This window comes from Aedes albopictus, unplaced genomic scaffold (genome assembly GCF_035046485.1).
Source record: "Aedes albopictus strain Foshan unplaced genomic scaffold, AalbF5 HiC_scaffold_5, whole genome shotgun sequence".
NCBI classification, from domain to species: Eukaryota; Metazoa; Arthropoda; class Insecta; order Diptera; family Culicidae; genus Aedes; species Aedes albopictus.
Genome location: NW_026917309.1, coordinates 310 through 22773, shown reverse-complemented (window position 1 = coordinate 22773; position 22464 = coordinate 310). Strand labels below are relative to the sequence as shown.

The 22464-nt window shown below is 41.2% G+C and overlaps 1 protein-coding gene across 19 annotated transcripts in view; it reads left to right on the top strand.

The window, feature by feature from the left end:
* Window positions 1-21519, top strand: part of LOC109415434 (protein lap4) — a gene marked incomplete at its 3' end in the record, with an annotated part of 212425 nt that extends 190906 nt beyond the window's left edge. For 13 of the 19 annotated variants that reach the window (XM_062843738.1, XM_062843746.1, XM_062843740.1 and 10 more), the window contains 8 exon segments: window positions 464-660; window positions 878-1471; window positions 1552-1735; window positions 2060-2202; window positions 2476-2823; window positions 8836-9138; window positions 21170-21280; window positions 21340-21519. In XM_062843738.1, coding sequence (XP_062699722.1) covers window positions 464-660; window positions 878-1471; window positions 1552-1735; window positions 2060-2202; window positions 2476-2823; window positions 8836-9138; window positions 21170-21280; window positions 21340-21519 — 2060 coding nt within the window. 19 annotated transcript variants of the gene reach the window in all.
* Window positions 21520-22464: the final 945 nt, after the last annotated feature.

Sequence of the window (22464 nt, the reverse complement as noted above, 5' to 3'; positions counted from 1 at the left end):
GGACGGGGCCGATTGTTGCGGCTGTAAAAATATTGGAAAATTTAGACTGGTTCGATGTGGCGCCATGAAAGAAACTGAATTCATTGTATGGAAATACTGAATTTGTTGTATGGAAATACATGTGCTATTCTACTAGCCTGCCACGCCAAAAAAAGAGGAATATGTATATCTAGCATGTAAGCTTAATATGTTGAACCAGTCTAAAGTATTGGAAAACGACTCTTTCCAAATGTTTTGTTTGTACCATGCAAACCGACGGTGAAAAGACGGTCAAGAATTCACGCAGTTGGTCAACGATCGCACGCGTTCACCAAGAAAAACACTGACTGTAGTATGATTGCTCGCTCGCCCAACCTCCTTGGCCCGATTTTTTCCGCGACGACGACGACATTTTTCCATGTAGGATTCCTTTGTATCGGAAATTTAATAATCGCACCTTTTTTTTCACCTTCCATACTTCCAGATGCCACGGACGCATTCACCGAGCTCAAGGAGGACCGGCTGGAGATCCACATCGAACGCACATCCGCCGGGCTGGGCCTGAGCATAGCGGGCGGTAAGGGCTCGACGCCGTTCAAAGGCGACGACGAGGGCATTTTCATATCCCGTGTCACCGAGGGTGGTCCGGCCGACCTGGCCGGACTGAGGGTGGGCGATAAGGTGAGTTTTTTTTTCTGGGGCGATTGATGTCTCGTTTTACTTCGTTTTCCAAGGTGCACAGTGGTTGTATTTGTTAGTAGAAACGGTCAAAAAAACACATTTCAATGCTGTCTTCAAACAAACGCTAAAACTTTTTCACCATACTTGACCTCTGATTTTACTACTGTGCATCGACAATTTCATCACCCTCAATTTATTCCCCCATCTTCCGCCCCAGGTACTTAAAGTGAACGGTGTCTCGGTGGAGGATGCAGACCATTACGACGCAGTGGAGGTGCTAAAAGCCTGCGGTTCCGTCCTGGTGCTGTTCATATCCCGGGAGGTGACCCGCCTAATTGGCCATCCGGTGTTCGACGAGAGTGGTTCGGTTGCACAGATCAATGTGGTCGAACAGGTGACGGCGGTGGCGCCGGCACCTCAGCAGCAAAAAATGATTCCTCCCCCGATTGCAGTGGCCGTCGAGCAGCCACTGATGGAAGGCATAGCAGGCGGGGGAGGAGGAGGAGGAGGACTCGTGGGAGAAGCACTACATTCCTCGTACAATACGGTCGGGTTGCCGAACGGGAATGCCGGTACACCGATGCCGACGACGGTAGGCTTGCTGAACGGAAATGAAATTACCCATAAGGTTATTCTGCACACGACCCTCATCCGGGACCAGATCGGACAGGGGCTTGGGTTCAGTATAGCCGGCGGGAAGGGACACGCTCCGTTCAAGGACGGTTCGGAAGGAATCTACATCTCGCGGTTGACCGAGGGAGGAGTGGCCCACAAGGACGGAAAGATCCTGGTGGGCGACCGGGTGCTGGCGGTGAGTTATTGTTCTATTTTATGTTCACGTGCAACAGGATTTCCAGCAATAACATGGCGGAAATTTCATTTTTCGAACAGATCAACGGTGTCGACATCACGAACGCCCACCATGACTACGCGGTGCAACTGTTGACCGACCATCAACGGTTCGTACGGTTAGTGGTGCAACGGGAGGTGAAGGGACCGCTAGAACATCCGACCAGCCCCAGAAGTCCGATGCTGAAGAGTTTGAACCCGAGCGGGTACATGGCCAATCGACCAGGTAAGTAGATGATTTCTTTTTAAGTTCACTGCTTTTTGTTGGGTAATTCATAAACTATTGTTAGCTTCTGCTGTGGGTTTTAATGACTCCGTCCCACTATTTTCTTCAAACGGTTTTATTCATTTCTGTTTCATCATTTTTTTTTTAAATTCTTTCTCTAATTACAAAACTATACTTTTATAATTATGTTGCTCTTTTTGCTTTATGTTTTTGCTGACAAATCTTTATTTTTGTTTGTATGTTTTGTCTGTTTTGTTCTTTTATCTGAGTAAATTGAATTCTTTCAGTTATGAGATTTTCTAACACGTGTTTACTCTTTCCCAGCATACACCGGCTACCGGCGTTCGATAGACGAGTCCGCCACAGAGGCGCACCATACCGCCACTTCAAGTGAAGTCCCGTTCCAACAACATCCCGCTGCCACCGCTCAACCCGAAGCGCAACCACAAACTACGGTGACCCACAAGGTAAATGGCAACACCTTCAATTACCTCTCACGGCACATTTTTGTCAGCAATAGCATTCCCATCACCACCTCACCTGTATTTGTTCAGCAATCACCATCGCCATCCTCGTCGTCCTCATCACCAACATCACAATCGCAAAAGCAAGACTCATTCGCACCACATTCATCAGCATCATCATCACACCAGCAACAACAGCCGCCCCACATTCAAACCCAACAAGTCCAAGTGGTAGATCAGCACCACCAGCTGACCAACTCTTCTTCGCAATCGCAGCAACCTCCCTTACCCGCCCCACGCAAAGTATTATCGCCGCAAACGTCTGTAAATAACGGCACTGGTAGTAGTTCTAACATCAACAACAACAACAACAGCAACGTTTTGAGTAACGTCATGAGCAACACAAACGGTAGTAGTAGCACTCATACCACCACCAACAACAACAACACAAGCAACGGCATCCATCAGCAATCTCCTTCATTAGTATCCGCATCCAATAAGGCGCCGGCGTCGGCGGCAGCAACAGCAACGACGGCTGGCGGCGCGCCTTCCACCACCGTAACCAATGGTACAAGCAATAACAATAGTAGTATCGTAGCAAAGACACACAGTGAGGACTCGCAGGTGAGTGTCGTCCACAGAGAGAGAGGGAGAGAATGTCCCTCGAGGGGGGAGTTATGCCAGGTTAAGTCGTACAAGTAACACGGTCAAGTCGTCTATGACAGCAACACAGCTGATATCGATAAAACCTGTGATCTCAGGAACTCTTTCAGGGATTGGGATTTCCATCAGAGGTTTGTTTAGGGATTTGCTTGAAAATCTTTCCTGAATTCGATCCGAAATTCTTCAAGGATCTATCCAGAATGCTTCCTTGTATTCCTTTCAGGATTTACCCTTAAAATTGTATCCAGTTTGACGCCGGACTAGCGTTATGGAGTCGTGGGTTCGAATCCCACCAAAACGAGTGGTATTTTTTTACACAAATTTAACTCTCAATTTATCAAATCAACGTACCTTGCCTTCAAATCCAAGTTTTTATATCTATTCCAGACAGTTCTTACATCTATTCTAGACATACTGGCCGACTGGTATAGCTGGAAAAGAGCAATAAATTCATAGTTCTCCAGGAGCTTCTCGCAACTCCAGCTAGTTATTGTTTGTTTTGTGGATTTTCTCCCAGAATTCTTTCCGGTGTTTCTTCCAGAATGCCTGAGAGTTATTCCTTGGATTTCTACAGGGCTTCTAAGATTTTTTCCCGGTACTGTTCCCAGAGTTTCTCGGGAGATTCTAACCTTACGAAATCCTTCAGAGATTTCTCTTAGTGAGTTTTGCGGGATAGCTTTCCAACTATTTCTCCCAGGATTTTTGCGAAACTTCTGCAGAAGTTCTTCAAGGGATTTCTCCTAAAGCTGTTACTGGAATTTCTCTTGGAGTTCCACGCGGGATTGTTCATGCAGTTCCTTCGTAAATTGATCTCAAAGGTTTCAGAGTTCTACGTGTATTTTCACCAGAGATTTCTTCTGATACGACGTTCGTCAATCCCTTATAGTTATACTCCGAAACCTCGAAATCTTGCGGGTGAATGTTTAGGACATATCCCGGAATAAACTTCTGTAGAAATTGACGATAAACTACTTCAGAAATCTCAGGGGAAACACTAGAAATGCAAAGAAATCTTTTGAAACCTCCAGAAATCTTGAAAACAACGTCGACTAAAACCCAGGAAATACCTCTGAAAGAAATCAGTGAGAAATAGGTATCAACGATAACTCTTGTAGAATTCCTAAAAGGAACTCTCATTGAAAGCCTGAAAGAAATCTTCGGAGAAAGTCCACGATAAATCCTGAAAAACTCTGAGAGACATCCCGTAAGCAACACTTGAAGAAAGCTTTCAAAAGAAGCTCCGGAAGAAAATCCGAGCGAAATCTCAAGTGAAACTTTAAAACATTTCCCGGGATAAACTCCTGTAGAAATCGCTGGAAAACTCCTTCAGAAAACCCAGGAGAAACTCTTGAAAGAAATGGAAAACAATCTCTTGATTTTGTTTGGAATTCCTGCCGATCATTCTAAATTTTTTTCAGGAGTTTCGTAAGTATTCCTCCCATAATTCCTTCTGAGATTCCTTCAATATTTCCTCTTCAGATAACACCAGAAGTTTCCAGGAGTGCGATTCCTAAAAAGATCCCGCTTGGGATCCAAGTTGGGATTCCTCTAGAAATTTCATCCGGCATTTCTTCCAGAAGCTCTTTCATCCAGCAAAACCTTTTCTCTTACGTGATTCTTCCAAGAACTTTTCCCAGGAGCCCTGCAGCAGCTGCTTGCAAGATTCCTCCAAGAACTTCTTCCGGGATTTCTTCGGAAACTCCTAACGGGTTGCCTTCATTAGCTTTTCTGGGATTCTTCCAAGAACTCGGGAATTTGTCCAACAATTGCTACTGAAATTCCTGGCGGTCCTTTCGCAATTACTCTGGAAGTTTATTCTGCAAATCTCTCTGATATTCATATTGAAAATCTTCCAGGAGTTCATCGATCAACTCTCTCCGGGACTTCTTCAGGAACTCTGGGGTTCCTCCATTATCTTCTTTCAAGAACTCCTTCCAAAATTCCTTTAGGAGGATTTTCACGGAGCTATATCCAGGAATTCCTTTCTGAAGTTTTCCCGGTATTATTTCCAGAGCTTCTCGGGAGATTTTAACGAAATCCTTCAGGATTTTCTCGAAAAAAGTTCAGGATAAATCCTGAAAAACTCTGAGTGACATCCCGTAAGGAACACTTGAAGAATGCTTTTAAGAGAAGCTCCGGGAGCAAATCCGAGCGAAATTTTAGATGAAATTTTAAGACATTTCCCGGGATAAACTTCTACAGAAAACAAAAACACAGGATAAATTCTAGAAATAAAAAGAAAGAAGCCTCTTGAAGGAATTACGAAAAAAATTCAAGAGTAATTTCCGGAGAAACTTCAAAAAAGTCCCACGACAACAGCTGAAAAATAATTCTCGTCCATTACTTGAAGAAAACGCAGAAAGAGTTATACAAGATTCCTTCCTAGATTCCCCCTGAAGCTCTTTCAGGGATTACTGTAGGAATTCCTTCCGGCATTCTTTTAGGCGTTTCTACTGGAATTCTTGTGAATCTTTCCAGAATTCCTTCAGGAGTTCTTTCACGTATTCCTCCAATACTTCCTTCCAGGAGTGAGATTCCTAAGAAGATTCCGTTTGGGATCCAAGTTGGGATTCCTCCAGGAATTGTATCCGGGATTCCTTCCTGAAGATCCAGGAGCTCTTTCATCCAACAACACTTCTTGCGTGATTCCACCAAGATCTTTCTCTGGTAATTCTCCAGTAACTCCTTCCAAGATTCCTCCAGGAACTTCTTCCGGAATTTCTTTGGGATCTCCTTCAAAGAACTCCTTACAGAATTCCTCCATGTTTTTCTACTGGAATTCCTGCCATTCCTTCTGTAATTCATCCAGATGTTTGCAGAGAGAACTTCTGAAGGAATCCTTAATAAATCTCTGGAAGAATATCGGAAGAAGCTTCTTTAGCAATTCCAGAGGGTCACTCCTATTAGAATCTCAGAAAAAAATCCTGGAGAAATCTCAGAAGGAATTCCTGGAGAAATCATAGAGGCAATTCTTGTATAAATAGCGGAATGAATTATTGGAAGGATCTCGGAAAGAATTGCCGGAAAATCCTAGAAGGAATAATTGGATGAATATCGAAATGAATTCCTAGACGAATCATCGATGACATTCCTGGAGGAATCACGGACATCCGAGAGGAATCTCTTGAAGAAATTCCTGGAGAAACCTCATATGAAACTTCTGAAAGAATATCAGAGGGACCTCATTGAGAATTCCCTTAAGGAACCCCCGTAGGAATCACGGAATTAAGTTTTGGAGAAACCACGGATGGAATTTCTGAAGGAATCCCAGGAAAAAATTGTGTGGGAATCTCAGAAGGAATTTTTGGAAAAAATCTTAAAAGGAATTTCTTAAGAGGTCTCGGAACTTCTAGAGAAATGCTAGAAGAAATTCCTGGAAGAGTTCCGGAAGGCATCCTAAGTAAACTCCCAGAAGAATCGTCAAGAGCTGAGGAATCCCAGAAGAAACTGGGATTTTTCAAGAATTCCTCTTTCCTTCCGGGATTCCTGTGAGAGTTCGTTCCGGAATTCTTCCAGAAGTTTCTTTCGGGATTCCACCAGGAATTCTCTTTGGGAATTTATTTTTGAATTTCGGTACGAGTTCCTTTTGTGATTCTTCCTAGAAGAAAGCAGTTGTGTTGAAGTTTAAGAAGGGACTTATGGAAGAAATCCATACGGAAATCCTGAAATAATTCCAAAAGAAATTCCTATAAAACATAGTGGAGGAAGTCAGTGGAGGAATCCTATAAAAAACTTGGAAGGACTCCAGGAAGGAATTCATGAAATAAAACCGGAAGGAGTTCCTGGAGGGAACCCGGAAGGAGTTTCTGGAGGAATCCTGGAAGAAGTTCTTGAAGGAATCCCGGAAGGAGTTCCTGGAGAAATCCTGGAAGAAATTCCTGGAGGAATTCCGAAAGGAGTTCCTGGAAGAATCCCAGAAGAAGTTCCTGGAGCAATCCTGGAAGGAGTTCCAGGAGCAATCCTGGAAGGAGTTCTTGGAAGAATCCTGGAAGGAGTTCTTGGAGGAATCCTGGAAGGAGTTCTTGGAGGAATCCTGGAAAGAGTTCCTGGTGGAATCCTGGAAGATGTTCCTGGAGTAATCCTGGAAGGAGTTCCTGGAGGAATCCTGGAAGAAGTTCCTGGAGGAATCCTGGAAGGAGTTCTTGGAGGAATCCTGGAAAGAGTTCCTGGTGGAATCCTGGAAGAAGTTCCTGGAGGAATCCTGGAAGGAGTTCCCGCAGGAATCCTGGAAGGAGTTCCCGCAGAAATCCTGGAAGGAGTTCCCGCAGAAATCCTGGAAGGAGTTCCCGCAGAAATCCTGGAAGGAGTTCCCGCAGAAATGCTGGAAGGAGTTCCCGCAGGAATCCTGGAAGGAATTCCTGGAGGAATCCCGGAAGGATTTGATGGAGGACTTCTGGAAGATGTTAGGGAATCCCGGAGTTCCTGGAGTAAACCTTAAGAAATCTCTAAAAGTTCTGACCGAAGAAATTCTTGGAATGAACTTCCAGAGGATTTTTAGCAAGATCTTTAAGAATTCCAGATGGAACTCCTGGAGGAATCCCAGAAGGATCTCCTAGAGAAGTGACATAAGCAACTCCTAGATGTATTCAGGAAGGAATTACTAATAGAAGAATCCCAAAAAAAAATCCAGAACCCCAGACGAAGCTCCTGGATGAATCTCATTATCATATGGTTCTCCATGAGGAATCATTGACGGAACTCCTGGAGGAATCTTAGAAAGAATAGCTGAATACCAGAAGGAACTTCTATACGAATTCCGGCAGAAGTCGCGGTTTAGATTCTTGATGAGATGTCAGCAGGAACTTAGGGTTGAACCCCAGAAGAAAACCATGGTGGAAACCCTGAATTAACTCCTGAGGGATACTTAAAGGAACTCCTTGGCGAATATGAGAAAGAGTTTCTGGAAGAACCCAAGCAACATACATGTTATAATAGAGTTACGACAGCGCAAGTTTTGGTTGTATAGAAGTTTATTTGACGTAATTCTAACATTGTGTTGAAATAACGTAAAATAAACTTCTATACAACCAAAACTTGCGCTGTCGTAACTTTTATATAACATGTGTGTTAGTTGGGAAAAATCTCTGAAGCAGCTTCTGGAAGAATTTTGGAAGGAACTTCCGGATTAATCCCGGAAGAAATCCCGTATAAAATTTATGTAGCAATGAAGCAAATCCTGAAGAATTTCTGAAATGAGTTACTGGAGGAATCCAAGATCGAATCTTTTCAGGAATTCCAGAAGAAACTCCTGGATAAAAAAAAAATATGGAAAATTTGCGGAAGGAACTCCTGTAAGCATCACAGGACATTGCAATTTATTGGGATTTTGTATGGAAAAATATCCCCTTTTCTCGATTATGTCAAAATGCAGCCTTAGATGTGTCGAAGAACTTTGTCAAAGACCGCAAAATATATAATTTTCCGCTGTACATGGCGACCGTTACACTCGACTTGGCCTGGTATAACTCGAGGGGCAAGCCCATCATCGTTTAGTAGTTTGTCTTTATATGTGTTTAGAGTTTGTGTTTTAATCAACAGAATGCTCCTTCTTTGCACGATGCATCGCTGATTTTGGCAATAACCAAACTCTTGTTAATTAATCCATTCTTGCTCGAAGTTAGTTTTGTTGTTTTTTTTTTTTGCATTAATAACCTAACACATTGTTTCATTATTGTCCTTTTTCTCTTTTTTCTCTCCCTGTCATTGTTTTTCCTTGATTGTCTACTGATTTTTTACCGCCACGTGTTCATATATGTATCCTGTGCTCCCATCCTACAACCCGAAACCCGAACCATCCCGTACCTGTTTGTGTGTTTGTGCGTCCCGGTATTGGCTATTATCCTGTGTACCTGCGAGCGCTCTTAAACCCTTCCTTACAAAAACACGCACTCACCCGTAAAACACACACACCCCGCGTTGGATGCCCGTGAATACCGAAACTCTCAAAACCGCGCGAAACCCCCATACTATTAGCAGCAGGTGGCGCTCCGGCCCATGACCAGTGCCGACTTCCAGGCGATGATCCCGTCGCACTTCATCAGCGGAGGAGCAGGCGGCCGCCAGATGGTGCAGGTGGACAAGTCCGGTGGTGGGCAGGTGCCCCACCAGGACACGGTAACGGTCACGGTGCAGAAGGCCGTCCCCGATATGCCGATGTTGCCGCCGGCGCCGACCGAACTCGGCACCGTCACCGAGACCATCACAAAGTCGACCTTCACTGAGACGGTAATGACTAGGGTTACTGACAATCGGTTATTGGAACCACTAATCAGTGAGGTGAATACCGTTTACTGTTTTACTCTGCCCATTTCTCTATTTCACACCACCACCACCAGCACAACAACCCACACATTACTCTTTTGGCTCTTCTATCGTTCGGCCCTCCCGGCTCATAGTGGGAGGAGCTTTTTGCCGGTAATTTGGTAGTTGAATAATAGTCACCGAAATTGGGTCTCTCACCTTAGGCTACATACACATATTTATATCTCTGAATGAATATCTTTCACAAAAGTAGCTTTCGCGGATTGTTGTTTCATACAATTTTCACTTTTACGTTACCTTTGGAGCTTTATTTGTGTAACATATGTATTGCATTCCCTTAAAAAAAATCTATATTTGTAATATTTATTTATTTTCCTATCGTTATTTTTTCTTATAATTTTTCTTCCTTACGTTTTGTTGATGATCATGTTTTTTTGTGTTTACACTTTATCAGTAAAACATTCTCTTTGGTGTGTGGTTTCAGTTATACCGTTTGTAATGTTAGTGCATAGACTTAGAAACTAGATTTAGGCGTAGAGTTGTGTTTATACAAAATACTTCTAAATTTTCAAATCTTAAGGACAGACTTGTTAGAATCCCAAAATGGCCGCCACAATGGCCGACTTTGGCACCTACTCACGATTTTGAGGGCACAAATCTCTTCGTAAACAAAACCAGCGCAACTGATCTTCTTATTTTAAGCTTATTACAAGTGAGGAAGAACTGAATAATAAAATGCTTTGTTGTGTGAAGCTTGCTTCTTGAGATTTGTGCGTTTGAAGTTTTCATGCACTGTTAAAGCGGGATGTCATGACGTTTGTCCTTAAGCTGACACAAATCCTCAGAGGTGCAAAAAGCTTACAATGAAAAGTCATTTCAAAACTCATGTCAATCAGTACAAAATTTAGTCAAAATTAGATTTTTATTTGTTTCTTTCTCAGATCAATGTTTCATTTCTGTGCAATAAGAAAAAGTTACTCTAAAATTAGCAAGATTTACACAAATCTGAACTTTTGCATTTCCAGGGCTAGCACTGCTCAAAGTGCGAAATCCAATCAGTTTAAGCCGTATAATATTCTTGATAATGTCAAGAAAATTATACGACTTAAACTGATGAGATTTTCGTACTTATACCAGCGCTAGCGCGGAAATTGCAATGTACTCAATTTTTGTGTTAGTCCATTTTTGCTAGAAAATGAATGAATTCTGTTAACATGTTGAAAATAACACTCAATACCTGCTGACGTATTGTGGCGAATAGTTCGTGGAAACTGAAATCTTTAATCACTGGAATAGTCGGGAAACCTAGAAAACGTTAGTTATATAAAATTCATGCTGTTCAAGAAATCTGCCAGTTAATCGCTGATCAAAGATCTTAAAAGTTCTGGGAATAGCGTGAGTATTATTTGTGACATCTAGCATTTTTTAATGAATTTCTCCACTGATGCTGAACTTGGTACCGATGTTTACATGGAATTACTACAAAATTTCGAATCATGGAAGGCACAATGATTAAAGGTCAAATCACGAAAACGGCCGGCCCAAATGAAAATCTTCCAGCAGCATATCAAAATATCCAGATTTTTACTGTAGCATATGTATAAGAATCTATGCACTATTGTACAAATAACGTTTCCGGTTCTGATGAATCCCATCTGTAGAATTACCAATCGCATTCGGGAGATACTATAACGCCTTGTGTGAATGTTCAGAATATCATACATTCACTTGCTCTACATCAAATTTGAAAAATACATTATCTACAATATTATTTACGCTACAAGACAAGCTGCCGTACCCCTTCCTTCATCACGCCCGCCACTTGCCAGATTACATTCTATCTGGTTCATCCATCTTGTTTTGTCAGGCTTGTCGTCTTCTTTCACCAACCGAATCTGTGGCAAACATCAATTGTGCAGGGTTGTTGAACGGCATTCTTTAAACATGCCGTGCCTTTCGTATCCTCTCTGCTTTGGTTACCTTTTGGATGCCTGGTTCATCTTAGAGTGCGTCGAGCTGGTGGTTCATCCTTCACAGTTACACACCGTTCTCCTGCACGCGGACAAAGATAATCCTTAGAAAGCATCGCTCCGAGTGTTTGTAAACCCTCCTCGGGCATGGTCCATGTGCATATGCCCACTTCATACGTAGTTGGGGGGTGCAGAACCTCTCAAAATCGATGAAATCCGGAAAATATGGGCGCAGCTCATCTAGTTTAGGCATATTCACGTGAAAACTAGTGCATTGCGCTGAAAAAAGTTGAATATTGTCCAATTTTGGAGAGCTTCGATCCCTCAACTACTTCACAAGTTGGCGCCTATGTCCATGTGTCATGTTTGTAGAGAACCACCGGTCTTTTTAGCTTTTTGTACATTGGTACATTTCTGTTGGAGTACATAGTAAACATGACTTCATGGCTTTCGCTGTCGTCAGTCGTTAGAAAAGAGTCGAGGTAGATGAATTCCTCCATCATCTCTCTAAGGCAGCGTTTCTCAAACTATGGGTCACGGATTGATGCTTGGTGGGTCGCGAAGGCTTGGGCAATATTGTAATGAAAGTCTCAGTAAACTTATGTTAAATGATATTATTAGCCGTTTTCTGATTTACAAGTACTTTCGTGTAGAATCGATAGAGTAGAGTAATTGGGCTGTTTAGTGAACAAAATATTGCTATTGTCTCTATCCTAATAGAAAGAGCTCATTTTTCTGAGTAAAACGTGATTTTATTGCGTTCCAATACCTTTGTTTTGATGGTTAAATAAACAAAACAGTTTTTATTTTTGTGGATAGAATGACAGTTCAATCGATAAAATGACAGTTCATCCCGAACAAAACAAAAAATAGTTTCAAAAATAGTTCCCGGGCTCCAAAAATGATGGAATTTTGGATTTCGACTAATTTTTGGACGGAGATTCCGATTATGGCATAATCTGGATACCCCTAAAGAACCCAATTATTATCCTGGAATAAATTGACTGTTGAAACAACTGTCTGTGTTTTTAAATTAATCCAGAAACTATGAATAAGTAAGTTTTGTCATTCTGGCAAAAATTTAGATTTTATTCATGTTCTGAAAAAAAAAGTTGTTGTTTCCAGTTTGTATTTTCAGTTAGATTCACACGCAAAGTTCATTGTTTAGAAGTTTACGTAACAAGTTTATTTAAACCTATGAAAACGATAAAATGTATTTATTCAGACTGTTAGTTCAAATTTTCAAAAGTGACGTGTGTTACGAAAATACGTGCTGGGTCGCCAAATTCTATACAAATCAAAAGTGGGTCGCAAGCTGTAAAAGTTTGAAAACCTCTGACCTAAAGTATCCCCGTCTATCGTAACACCACTGCCAATTCTTGTCCTATCTCGCCCAGGTTTACCTACCAGCATGTACTTTGTTTCTGCCGCGTTCCCATCAGTCCGACCTTCGCTACTTCGCGTTCCAATGATACTGTCCAATGCCGCCTTGAAGTCCATTAACAGGTGATGCGTTGGAATCTGCTATTCGCGTCATTTGTGGAGCATTTGCTGTACGGTGAAGATCAAGTCAGTTGTCGACTGACCACCCATGAAGCTTTCCACGAATCGCTTTGAAGCTCTGACCTTTCAAGTAGTAGCCTTTCTTGTGAATGGAGCAGATTAACCCTTCCTTTCACTCCTTCTGTAGCTGTTCCGTTTCCCAGATTCTGGCTATCTATCGACTATGGGTGGCCAAATGGGGGTCTCCAGTTAGTCTAGTTATTAAGGCTATGGATTGCCAATCCGGAGACGGCGAGTTCGATTCCCGTTCCGGTCGGGAAATTTTTCTCGACTCCCTGTGCATAGTGTATCATTGTACTTGCCTCACAATATACAAATTCATGCAATGGCAGGCAAAGAAAGCCCTTCCATTAATGACTGTGGAAGTGCTCAAAGAACACTACACTGAAAGACGGATTGCGGTAATGACCAAAAAAATATTTTCAAATTTACCATGGCAAAACGTGATCATCGACCAACAAACGATTCTTGTGTGCGTTTTGTTCCCTCCCATATCAACGGGTTCGATAGCCGAGTGGTAGCGTGCGAGCCTGATCGTCTCAAGGTTCTTGGTTCGAATCCGGTTGCCGACAGAAACTTTTTTTAATTGTAAATCGGGTCCATGTTAAAATTGAAAACATTTATCTGTTGAATTGAAACGAAACTCAGTCTGCACACATTTAGTGGCGTTGTGTGTTCAAATTGGCCCTCAGAATAGTAATTACATCCGCAAGCCGTCTTTCAGTGTATGTTGAAACGAGGCAGGCCAAGTCTCAGTGGGGACGTAGAGCCAAAAAGAAGAAGAAATAGAAGAAGAAGAAGGGTGGTCAAATATTCTGGGTTCATCTTGATGAGTTGAGGTGCACCTGAGATGCCATCCATTGGTCCACGTCATTTAGGTACTCATAGAAGTACTGCTTCATTTAAGCACCATCCATCCGTTTGCTTTTATATCCGGATGATCATGGGTTTGATACCCAGTCTGTGCACTTACAATATTTCGTCAGTTGCTCTTTCCCCCGAGAGCGGCTGACGCTGAACATCTTCTGAGCCCACGGCTCTAACAGATCCGGATACTTGCATCTAGCTGAGCGGCAACGTCGACTGGACTTTCTATAGGACTGGGATAGGAACAACAGCCACACGTCAAAATCCTCGTGCTCATCATTCTACCGTGGGTTAAGTAGAAACGCGAAAGTAACTCAAAAGCAAGCGAGTCGATATAGTAGACAAAATACATCTACACTGATAGGCAAAATAAAGTGCCCACCTCATCGTTTATTCATTTTCTCTCATTTACTTGGTTCAAAATAAAGTAAACACACAGTAGTTTTTTTTATTATCTTTTTTATATTTTTTTAAGTTTCATTTATGGAATACCGAAAAAAAGGAGTTTTACTTAAAGAAAAAAAAATCAATTTGTGTTGAAAAAAAAGTGCCCACTTCATTTAGGCTACAGAAAACATAAATTAAAGTAAAACAAAAGCTTTTCAATAATTGATGTGTCCTCCTTTGGCCTTCAGGACCTCCTGCAGGCGCTTCGGCATGCTCTCGACCAGGTTTTTTAGGTGCTGTGGATCTAGCTCTTCCCAGGCGCGCTCCAGGGCTTCAAAATAGTTATTTTATTGGTAACACCAGTTTTGTCAACCCTGGCATAGAGAATCGCCCACAAATTCTCGATGGGATTGAGGTCCGGGCTTTGAGGAGGCCATTCCAGCGGTTTGATCCGACAAGACCGGAAGAAAAACTTGGTCTTCTTGGCAGTATGCTTCGGGTCGTTGTCCTGCTGGAATACGAACTTCTCTTCAAGGCCCGTCTGGAGCAGCGAAACCTCCAGATTTTCTCGCAGGATGTTGATGTAGGAATCCGCCGTCATTATCCCGTCCAGGGATGAGAAATGTACTGGAAAAAACAGTTACCGGCTGTACATTTGACATTTTTCCACACGAACATCATAGGCCCAGCCAAACTCAAACTGTTCGAAAAATAAATGTCATAACATTTTTTTTCCTGCAGCCTTCTTCCTCGAAACGGTTTCCAAGCGCGAGAGCGCCAGTACTCGAGCACAATGACGACACAAATTTCTTCTAGACAAATTTCTTTACATGCATCACAAAGCTAGAAGTGTTCTCTATCTATTTGTGCAAATCGATTTAAATTATTTATTAAAACAAGTGAGTTATTAGCAGTTGAAAATATCTGACATTTTTCGCAATCACCCGCCTCAGCATGACTGCTCATAAATGTTTTCGTGGGGAAGCGAAAACCATCAAGCGTCTGCTTGACTGCCGTCGGGGCGGCGTCTGATGGTATTGGTGCTGCCGTTGTTTTGTTTTTATTTTAGAGAAAAAAGTATTTTTGCCATCCCTGATCCCGTCGATTTTCACGAGACTACCCACTCCACTCCACGAAAAACATCCCCACACCGTTACATTTCCTCCTCCATGCTTCACCGTGCCTTGGATGTGGCACTCCTGAAGCTCCTCTCCCGATCTGCACCAAACACGAACCCGCCGCTTTCGGTTAAACAGCTCGAATTTTGATTCGTCCGTCCAGAGAACCGTTTTCCAGAAATCTAGGGGCTTATCAGCATGCTCCTTAGCAAACTTAAGCCGTTTGAGCCAAAACCTAGCTTGTGACCTATCAAACTTCATGAATTGTCGGCGCCATGTCGTTGATGGCTATTAAAAGTAAAATTAATTATGTGGAACAGTTTGCCATGTCCTGGGTCGTTCACCCAGTGGAACCAAACCCTATAATCTGCAAAAACGGGAAATCTCCTTACAAATGGCTCAACTTTGGTTCTCCAGAACTCTTAGACTTCCCAACAAAACAATAATTATTTTTCCTCATTTGGAAAAACTACTCTTTATTTTTCGATTTCTAGCTTTGACTACCTAGATAAATCGGAAATAAAAATATGCGACAGGTAAAAATTTTTATTGTTATACACACTTAGAAAAAATGACGGATTACGGTAAAATTTTACCGTAATCTCAACAGCTGAACGTACGGTAAAAAGTTCGGTGATTTTTCAAATCACCGAACGTACTGTGAATCTCAGGAAAATGCATCTGTCAAAATTACCGGAACGTTCGGTACTTTTTACAAATTTACCGTAAAAATCGCAGATCGTTCGGTATGTTTGTTTACGAATGAACAATCACAATCACTGAACGTACGGTAAATTTTACAAATGATCCGTAAATATTACCTACCGTACGGTAGTTTTTCGCAAATTTACGCTGATTTTATGCGAGCACAAAAAACCTCTATTTTGATAAAAAGGTCGATCATGGAATCGGCCAGACAACCTTCTGATCAGGAACCACACTTGCTACCACTGTACAAGACAGTTTTGCTTGGAGATGATGCGCTAATTTCAATAGAACTGATACCCAAAGCTGCCGGCGTGGCTGTCAAACGCATTTCACAGTAGTACGGTAAAATAGTCCCATCACCGATCTGTTCGGTAAAATATTCACAGATCTGCTGTAAATTTGTCTGATTTCACCGGTTCTTCGGTGATTTCTTGGATTTCACCGATTTTCGCCTGTAATTTAATCGATTTCGCCGTAATACTGTAGTTTGCTTGTTTACAGACCAGTTTCGGTGATTTTTTTCACCGAATACTGTAATTTATTCTAAGTGTGTACGGTTTTTGTTCACTTTTTATTTTCCTTGTTGTGGGTAATCTCGCAGGCAACGTAAACAAAAGTTTCTTTACACACATGCAAGTATAATTAATGGCTGAATTATTGAAACAGTTTACATGACATAAAACGAAATCTAAACAGATGAAAAAAAAAATATGCAAACTGTTACCGCTTAACAGTACAATTTTGCTGGTTCGTCATGAAAGGGATAATAAGATTAATCAAATTTTATGAATTTTCAGCGCCCGCTCTCACATAGTTACTATTGAGAACAAGGGGACGGCATTCTGTTTTTTCTCTATGGAGTTTGACGGATTGGATTGTGTCTCCTTATGTGGAGCATAAATTTATACTCTAGTCAAAATGTTCACCAACACAGTAGTGAAAATTGGATGTTTACCTTTTACGTGGGAAATCGGGACAACACGCTTATTTCAGATTAGATCTCATGAATGTGTTGAGCATGAAAAAGCGGAATAAATTTATAACTTTGAATTTTAGAGTGTCGGTATTGATATCAAGTTTCTATAGAGCACCAATTCTTTGTAAAAAGACATACAACACTTCTTTTCGCAAACTATCTTTGCTAAGGTGAGTTTTTCTTCATTTGCACCCGCTGCTGTATTGATTGAATGTTAGTATTGGTGGACTCTGGTTGTGTACGATAAACGGCAACAAAATTAGATCACCGTAGCACCCTCGTGATTGAGAACCACTGAGCAACATCTCATCTCTCGCCGCTCTGCTTGTTCACCGATTGCATTTCAATATGCGATTGGTTGATGTACGAAAGCAGACATTAGTTTTAGAAGCTTTGTAGTCGTCATCTCGTATACGTGTCGCATCAAATTTATGTAATTTTTATGTTACATAAAGGTAATTTTTAATTCGTTATCTTGTTTACACCTGGAGTTATCATTCCACTGCGATGTGTCTCGGCCACCCCGAACTCCAGATTGTAACAGTTACTACCGGAAATTCTCCCGGCGTTCCTTTACAGATTTCCTGTAAAGTTTCTTCTGAATTTTCTTCCGGATTTTGTCTTAGAGTTACTTCCGAACTTATGTTGGAGTTCACCTCGAGATTTCTTTCAGAACTGCACCAAGAACTTTTCCTGTATTTATTCTCGAGGTTTCTCCCGGGATTCTACTCAAAAATATTCTATGTAAAATGCAGAATCTTTCTAAGAATTTCCTTTTTAGAACTTCTTTGAAGCCGCTCCCAAAATAAATCCTGCAATCTCACAGAGTTCTTCCCAAAATTTCACCTAAAATTGCTCCCGTGATTTTCTCCAGAGCCCTTCCAGAGATTTCTTTCAAAGCTCCTGCAGAGATTTTCCTGGATTCCCTCCAAAGCTTCTTCTAAAATTCATCTAGGAAATTTTCTCAGATTTTTTTTTCAGAATTTCTCATTTCCGATACTTTTTATCGATGTTTTTGAAAATTTTTATCCCTATCAAAAGAACCTATCAAAAAATTTCGGGTGTAACTTCTGAAAGTATTCCAGGAGAGTACCTGTAAAATATCCAGGGAAAATTGCGCATGAAATTTAGGATGAAATCTCTGGAGAAATACGGAGAAAAACTCCACTAGATATTGTTAGAGTTTCTTTCGGTATTTTGCCTCAGTTCTACCGATTTTTTTCTATGTTGCTTCCGGAGTTTCGCGATTCCCCCTGGAATTCGTATTGGGATTTACCCTAAGATTAAGAAATCACCCAGACATATTTCCATATTTGTTTTTCTATGAATACTTCCGGGGTTCTTAGGCATCCCAGAAACTCCTTGGACGAAACATTGATTTTTTTTGACAAGCTGTAAATATATTCAGTAAAAAATCCGTTTAGATTAAGACCAAAAAAAAACGGGAAAAACAGGAGGTACTCTGAAAAAAGTCCTGGAAGGATTTCCGAGAAAATTTCCAAGATTGCTTCCTCAATCAGTTGTGTCAAAGAAAAAAAAAACCAGAAGCATTGTGGAATAAAACCCCACAATGATACAAGTGAAAATTTGCAGGAGACAATTCAGGATTACCTCTCCCTAATAAACTAACACCATACATGAATCGTAATGTAGAAGGTTCAACAATACCGCCTACTGTTCGAACTGTATCTCGAATGGATGGTTAAGCACGTTTTCTTCCAGAGTTGTTCGATTCTTCTGGAGATCGTATAGAATTCATCCAGGAATGGCTTCTGCAGTCCATTTATTTTTTTTTTTCATAGAATTTTTGTAATATGAAATTTGGCCGGAATTACCCCAAAAACCCTTCATAGGATGTCAATCACTTGACCAAATCAATCCGTAGGTAATAGGATGCAATCAATAAAGTACTAGAGTCGAAAGTAGTGAGCTGGGTTTGTGTGTGGTGAGATGATCAATTCTCTTTTTCTGCAATGAAATGATGCAAATACCGTGAGTATTAAGGACATAGTTGCAGGGGTTACAAAATGGCAGCGAGTATGGCTGCCACTCTCTCCCTTATACCTCCCTCCCCTCACCATAGTCATCGAGAAGCGCGGAAGTTAGCGAACAATTTCTCAAAATTATACTTGCTTACCTTCTCAAATTGTACTCAGGTTGCTACTTGTGGTAGACAACTATATTTTGCATCCGTCAGGAAGTACTGCTTTGCAATTTTCACAATATTTTCACAATTCCGTGCCAAAATGTAGCACACACTGCACTTTTTTTCTTCGACAAGCGCGTCACCCTTATTTTCAAATCACTTTTTAACAGTCTTCTACATAACACAGCACTGTAATAAGTTGATCGATTACGTGAAATTGTCCGCACTTTCGCCTGACCTACCGTTTATCGCGAAAGACTTACGCGTTTCCCACTTTTGTGGCCGAAAACCCGGATCAATTTACATCGCGGTTCGCTAAAACGGAAAAGCGTACCGTTAAACTGAGTGGTATTGTTCAACGTACGGTGAAATTGATTAAACTGCAGTTCATGTTTATCACGAAACAAGGCTGTTATTTTGTTAATCTTTTTAACTATTTTAAATATCATACTGCCAATGTGATTTAAATAGATAACAGAACAATCGTTCGCTGTTTATGAGTTGAAATTACATCAATTAATGTCACCCTATAACACGGTAGTTTTCTACGGTCATAGAGAAAAAGTACGAGAGAAGAGAGGAGAGAGTTGTCAACAAAACGTAAATAAAGTGGTGCACAATGGGATAATTTGTGAAAATATTGGGCAAAGCAGGGATTTAAATAAATTTAAAAATATTTTATAAGAACAAATTGTGTTGGTGGGCATATGCAATAAATCATATGTGTGCCAAAATTCAAAGGTACAACTGCTATTCTAATACAGCTCATTTTGGAACATTTTTGTTAGTTTATTTGACCAAGTCACACTACACTGTGCGCCGTCTGATTTGTTTGTTTTGAGTGGGTGGTTGAGAGGGTTATTAGAGCGGGAGCCAAGCTTATTATTATGATCTCGAGCAACCTTCACCTTAAGCTTTCTTGCCTAACTTGATGCCGATTGGATTTGATGCACTCTTCTTGTAACACACCATCCCGTAGAAAGCTTAACTAGTGATGTGAATTTCATTATTTACCTTGTTGGATCATACAGTGGAAGGAGATTCTCTCAAACCCGCGGATTTCGCGTTAGTGTCTCTACATACTGGTCCGCCACACCCCCTTTTGGCCTTTCATACGTCGGTATGTTGAATTCAAAGTGATAACGAAATTTAATCTTTACTGTTAAGTGGAACTGCATGCAGAGCAAGACTCAATCAAGGATGGTGGCTACCTACATACATAACTTGATGCCGTTTGAGCAAAAGTTTGGGTAACTGTGTTGTTGTATTATTTCTTGCAACTTCTACAACACAGTTACCCAAACTTTTGCTCAAATGGCATAAAGTTAGGAAAGAAATATTTTTTTCCTCCCCTGTTGGGGAAATTGAGCCACTGCGTCCAATAGGCTGAACTTTTGTGGCATGTCCCTTTTTGATATTCGCATCTAGCCAGTTAATTACCATGTGTCAAGTAATCAGCTACTGCCACGACGCGTCGTCTCCCAGTCAGGTGCGATGGAATTGATAATAGAAATGGAAATGAGAAATCATAATACCCACGCTGTTTGCACCGTTTCACTGCAGAAATGGAGAATTGATCATCTCACCATTCAAAAATCCAGCTCACTACTTTCAATCTAGTACTGCACCGATTGCTTCCTGTTCGAGTCAAATTAAAAGAATTATGATTCGACTTAATCCCTAGTAACATTATGAGTTTTGTAGACACTTTGAGAACCGTCCTTTTGTTTTGGTTTTATGATGCTTCTAAGCACCTCTTCTAAATAGTCTACATAAGACATCTAATTCTAGAACAATGATACTAATGATACCTAATGCTTCAAAATATCTTTTGTCCCTTATTATTTGTATATGCTCTGTAAAAAAAACTTGACGGTTTATTACATAAAAATCAGTACTAGTTTGTTTGTGCAATTTCCATTCGAATGCCATTCAAAAGTATGGTTTGTGTGGAACAGTTATCAGTAGAATTCTCTTTGTTTCGCTCATTCGGCCGTAACATTTGCTACTTACATAATTAGCATTCGAATCATTGCAATGTCGTCATAACATCAATCCTATCAGCGCTGGATTCGTCCTTCATAACCCTGATCGTAGCGTATGTGTACATAGATATAAATTGTTAGCTCATTTTCAGTTTCAACCTACATACATTGAACATGTAACAGCTTTTGTTTGGCACACTCGTAGTGTTTTAGCGCTCCATATCAGTCAAATGTTGCTTTATTCCGCAAGCCATTCCACACAACTCTTTCCTTGATCGATCGTTGATTTAATTTGACTCTTCTTCATGCATCACCACATTCCACAGGAGGTAGTCCTGCCCAAGGATCAGGGTTCACTCGGTTTCAGCATCATCGGCGGTACGGATCACTCGTGCACGCCATTCGGGGCCCACGAGCCCGGTATCTTTATCTCACATGTAAGTTTTTGAACAGCTTGTCTCCCTTATGTCGATGACAACATCTTACGAATTGGCAGATCGTCCCCGGTGGCATTGCAGCCCTGTCCGGCAAGCTGCGGATGGGTGACCGTATCCTCAAGGTCAACGGCACGGACGTCACGGGGGCAACGCATCAGGAGGCGGTCATGGAACTGCTGAGGCCCTGCGACGAAATCAAACTGACCGTTCAGCACGATCCACTGCCAGCCGGATTCCAGGTAAGATCGATTGGTTTCAAGCTAGAATCAGCACTACCAAAGCAGCACCCTGGCAGCGACGCACATGCATTATTTTTGACTATGCTAGAGATTTACTACACAAAACCGAAACCCATCACATTCGAATCACTCAATCTAGTGAGTTACTGCTAGATTCACGATCACATTTCACCAACGCCACATTAAAAAAAAAAAAAACATTTTTTTTTGTTTCAAAATTATTGCTAGCAAACACACACAAATTTTCCTTCAGAGTAGATTTGCTCGCTCCCGGCTCTAACGGATTGTACTGCTTTTTTGTTCTTTGATTCTCTCTCATTCACCCTTTCGAACGAATATCAAAATTTCGAAACATCTCACCGTCGTGCACATCCGTCAGAATGTCGAAATTGTTAGCTTACCGACTGAGGTATGTAATGGTGGCGTTCATTTTCAGTGGAAGCGATGCTTCTAATGCTTTCTAATGCCTTTTTGAAAATTTGAGTTGACATTTAGCGTTTCTTCAGTTATGTCCATGGAATCTTAAGTTTCGTTCAAGTTAGCCTTCAGTGTCTGTCTAGTTTATCTATTAGTTCGATGTTGCACCTATTCTAATACACCGATTGCATTCGCGCTTTAAGGACATTTTAGCAAAATATTTACTAAATTATTACCGGAGTTGTAAAAGAAATGTTTGCCGAACTTTTCAGTTCAACACAATTGTTAATGTTCTCTTGTATGCTACGATTGCCACGGTCGCCATATAGTAAGTACTGCTGAAAAATACACTTACTATCTGACAAACCAATTAGCTTGGATTGTGTCCTTCTGTCGTGTAATATAAACAGCATTCTTTCAAAGAATGTTTAATATATTGTACACGCTTTTTAAAACTAACGACATTTTTTAAACTGTTTTTATACTTCTGTTTAATGGCCAGCGTTGAGAACTTAGCTTAACTTATAT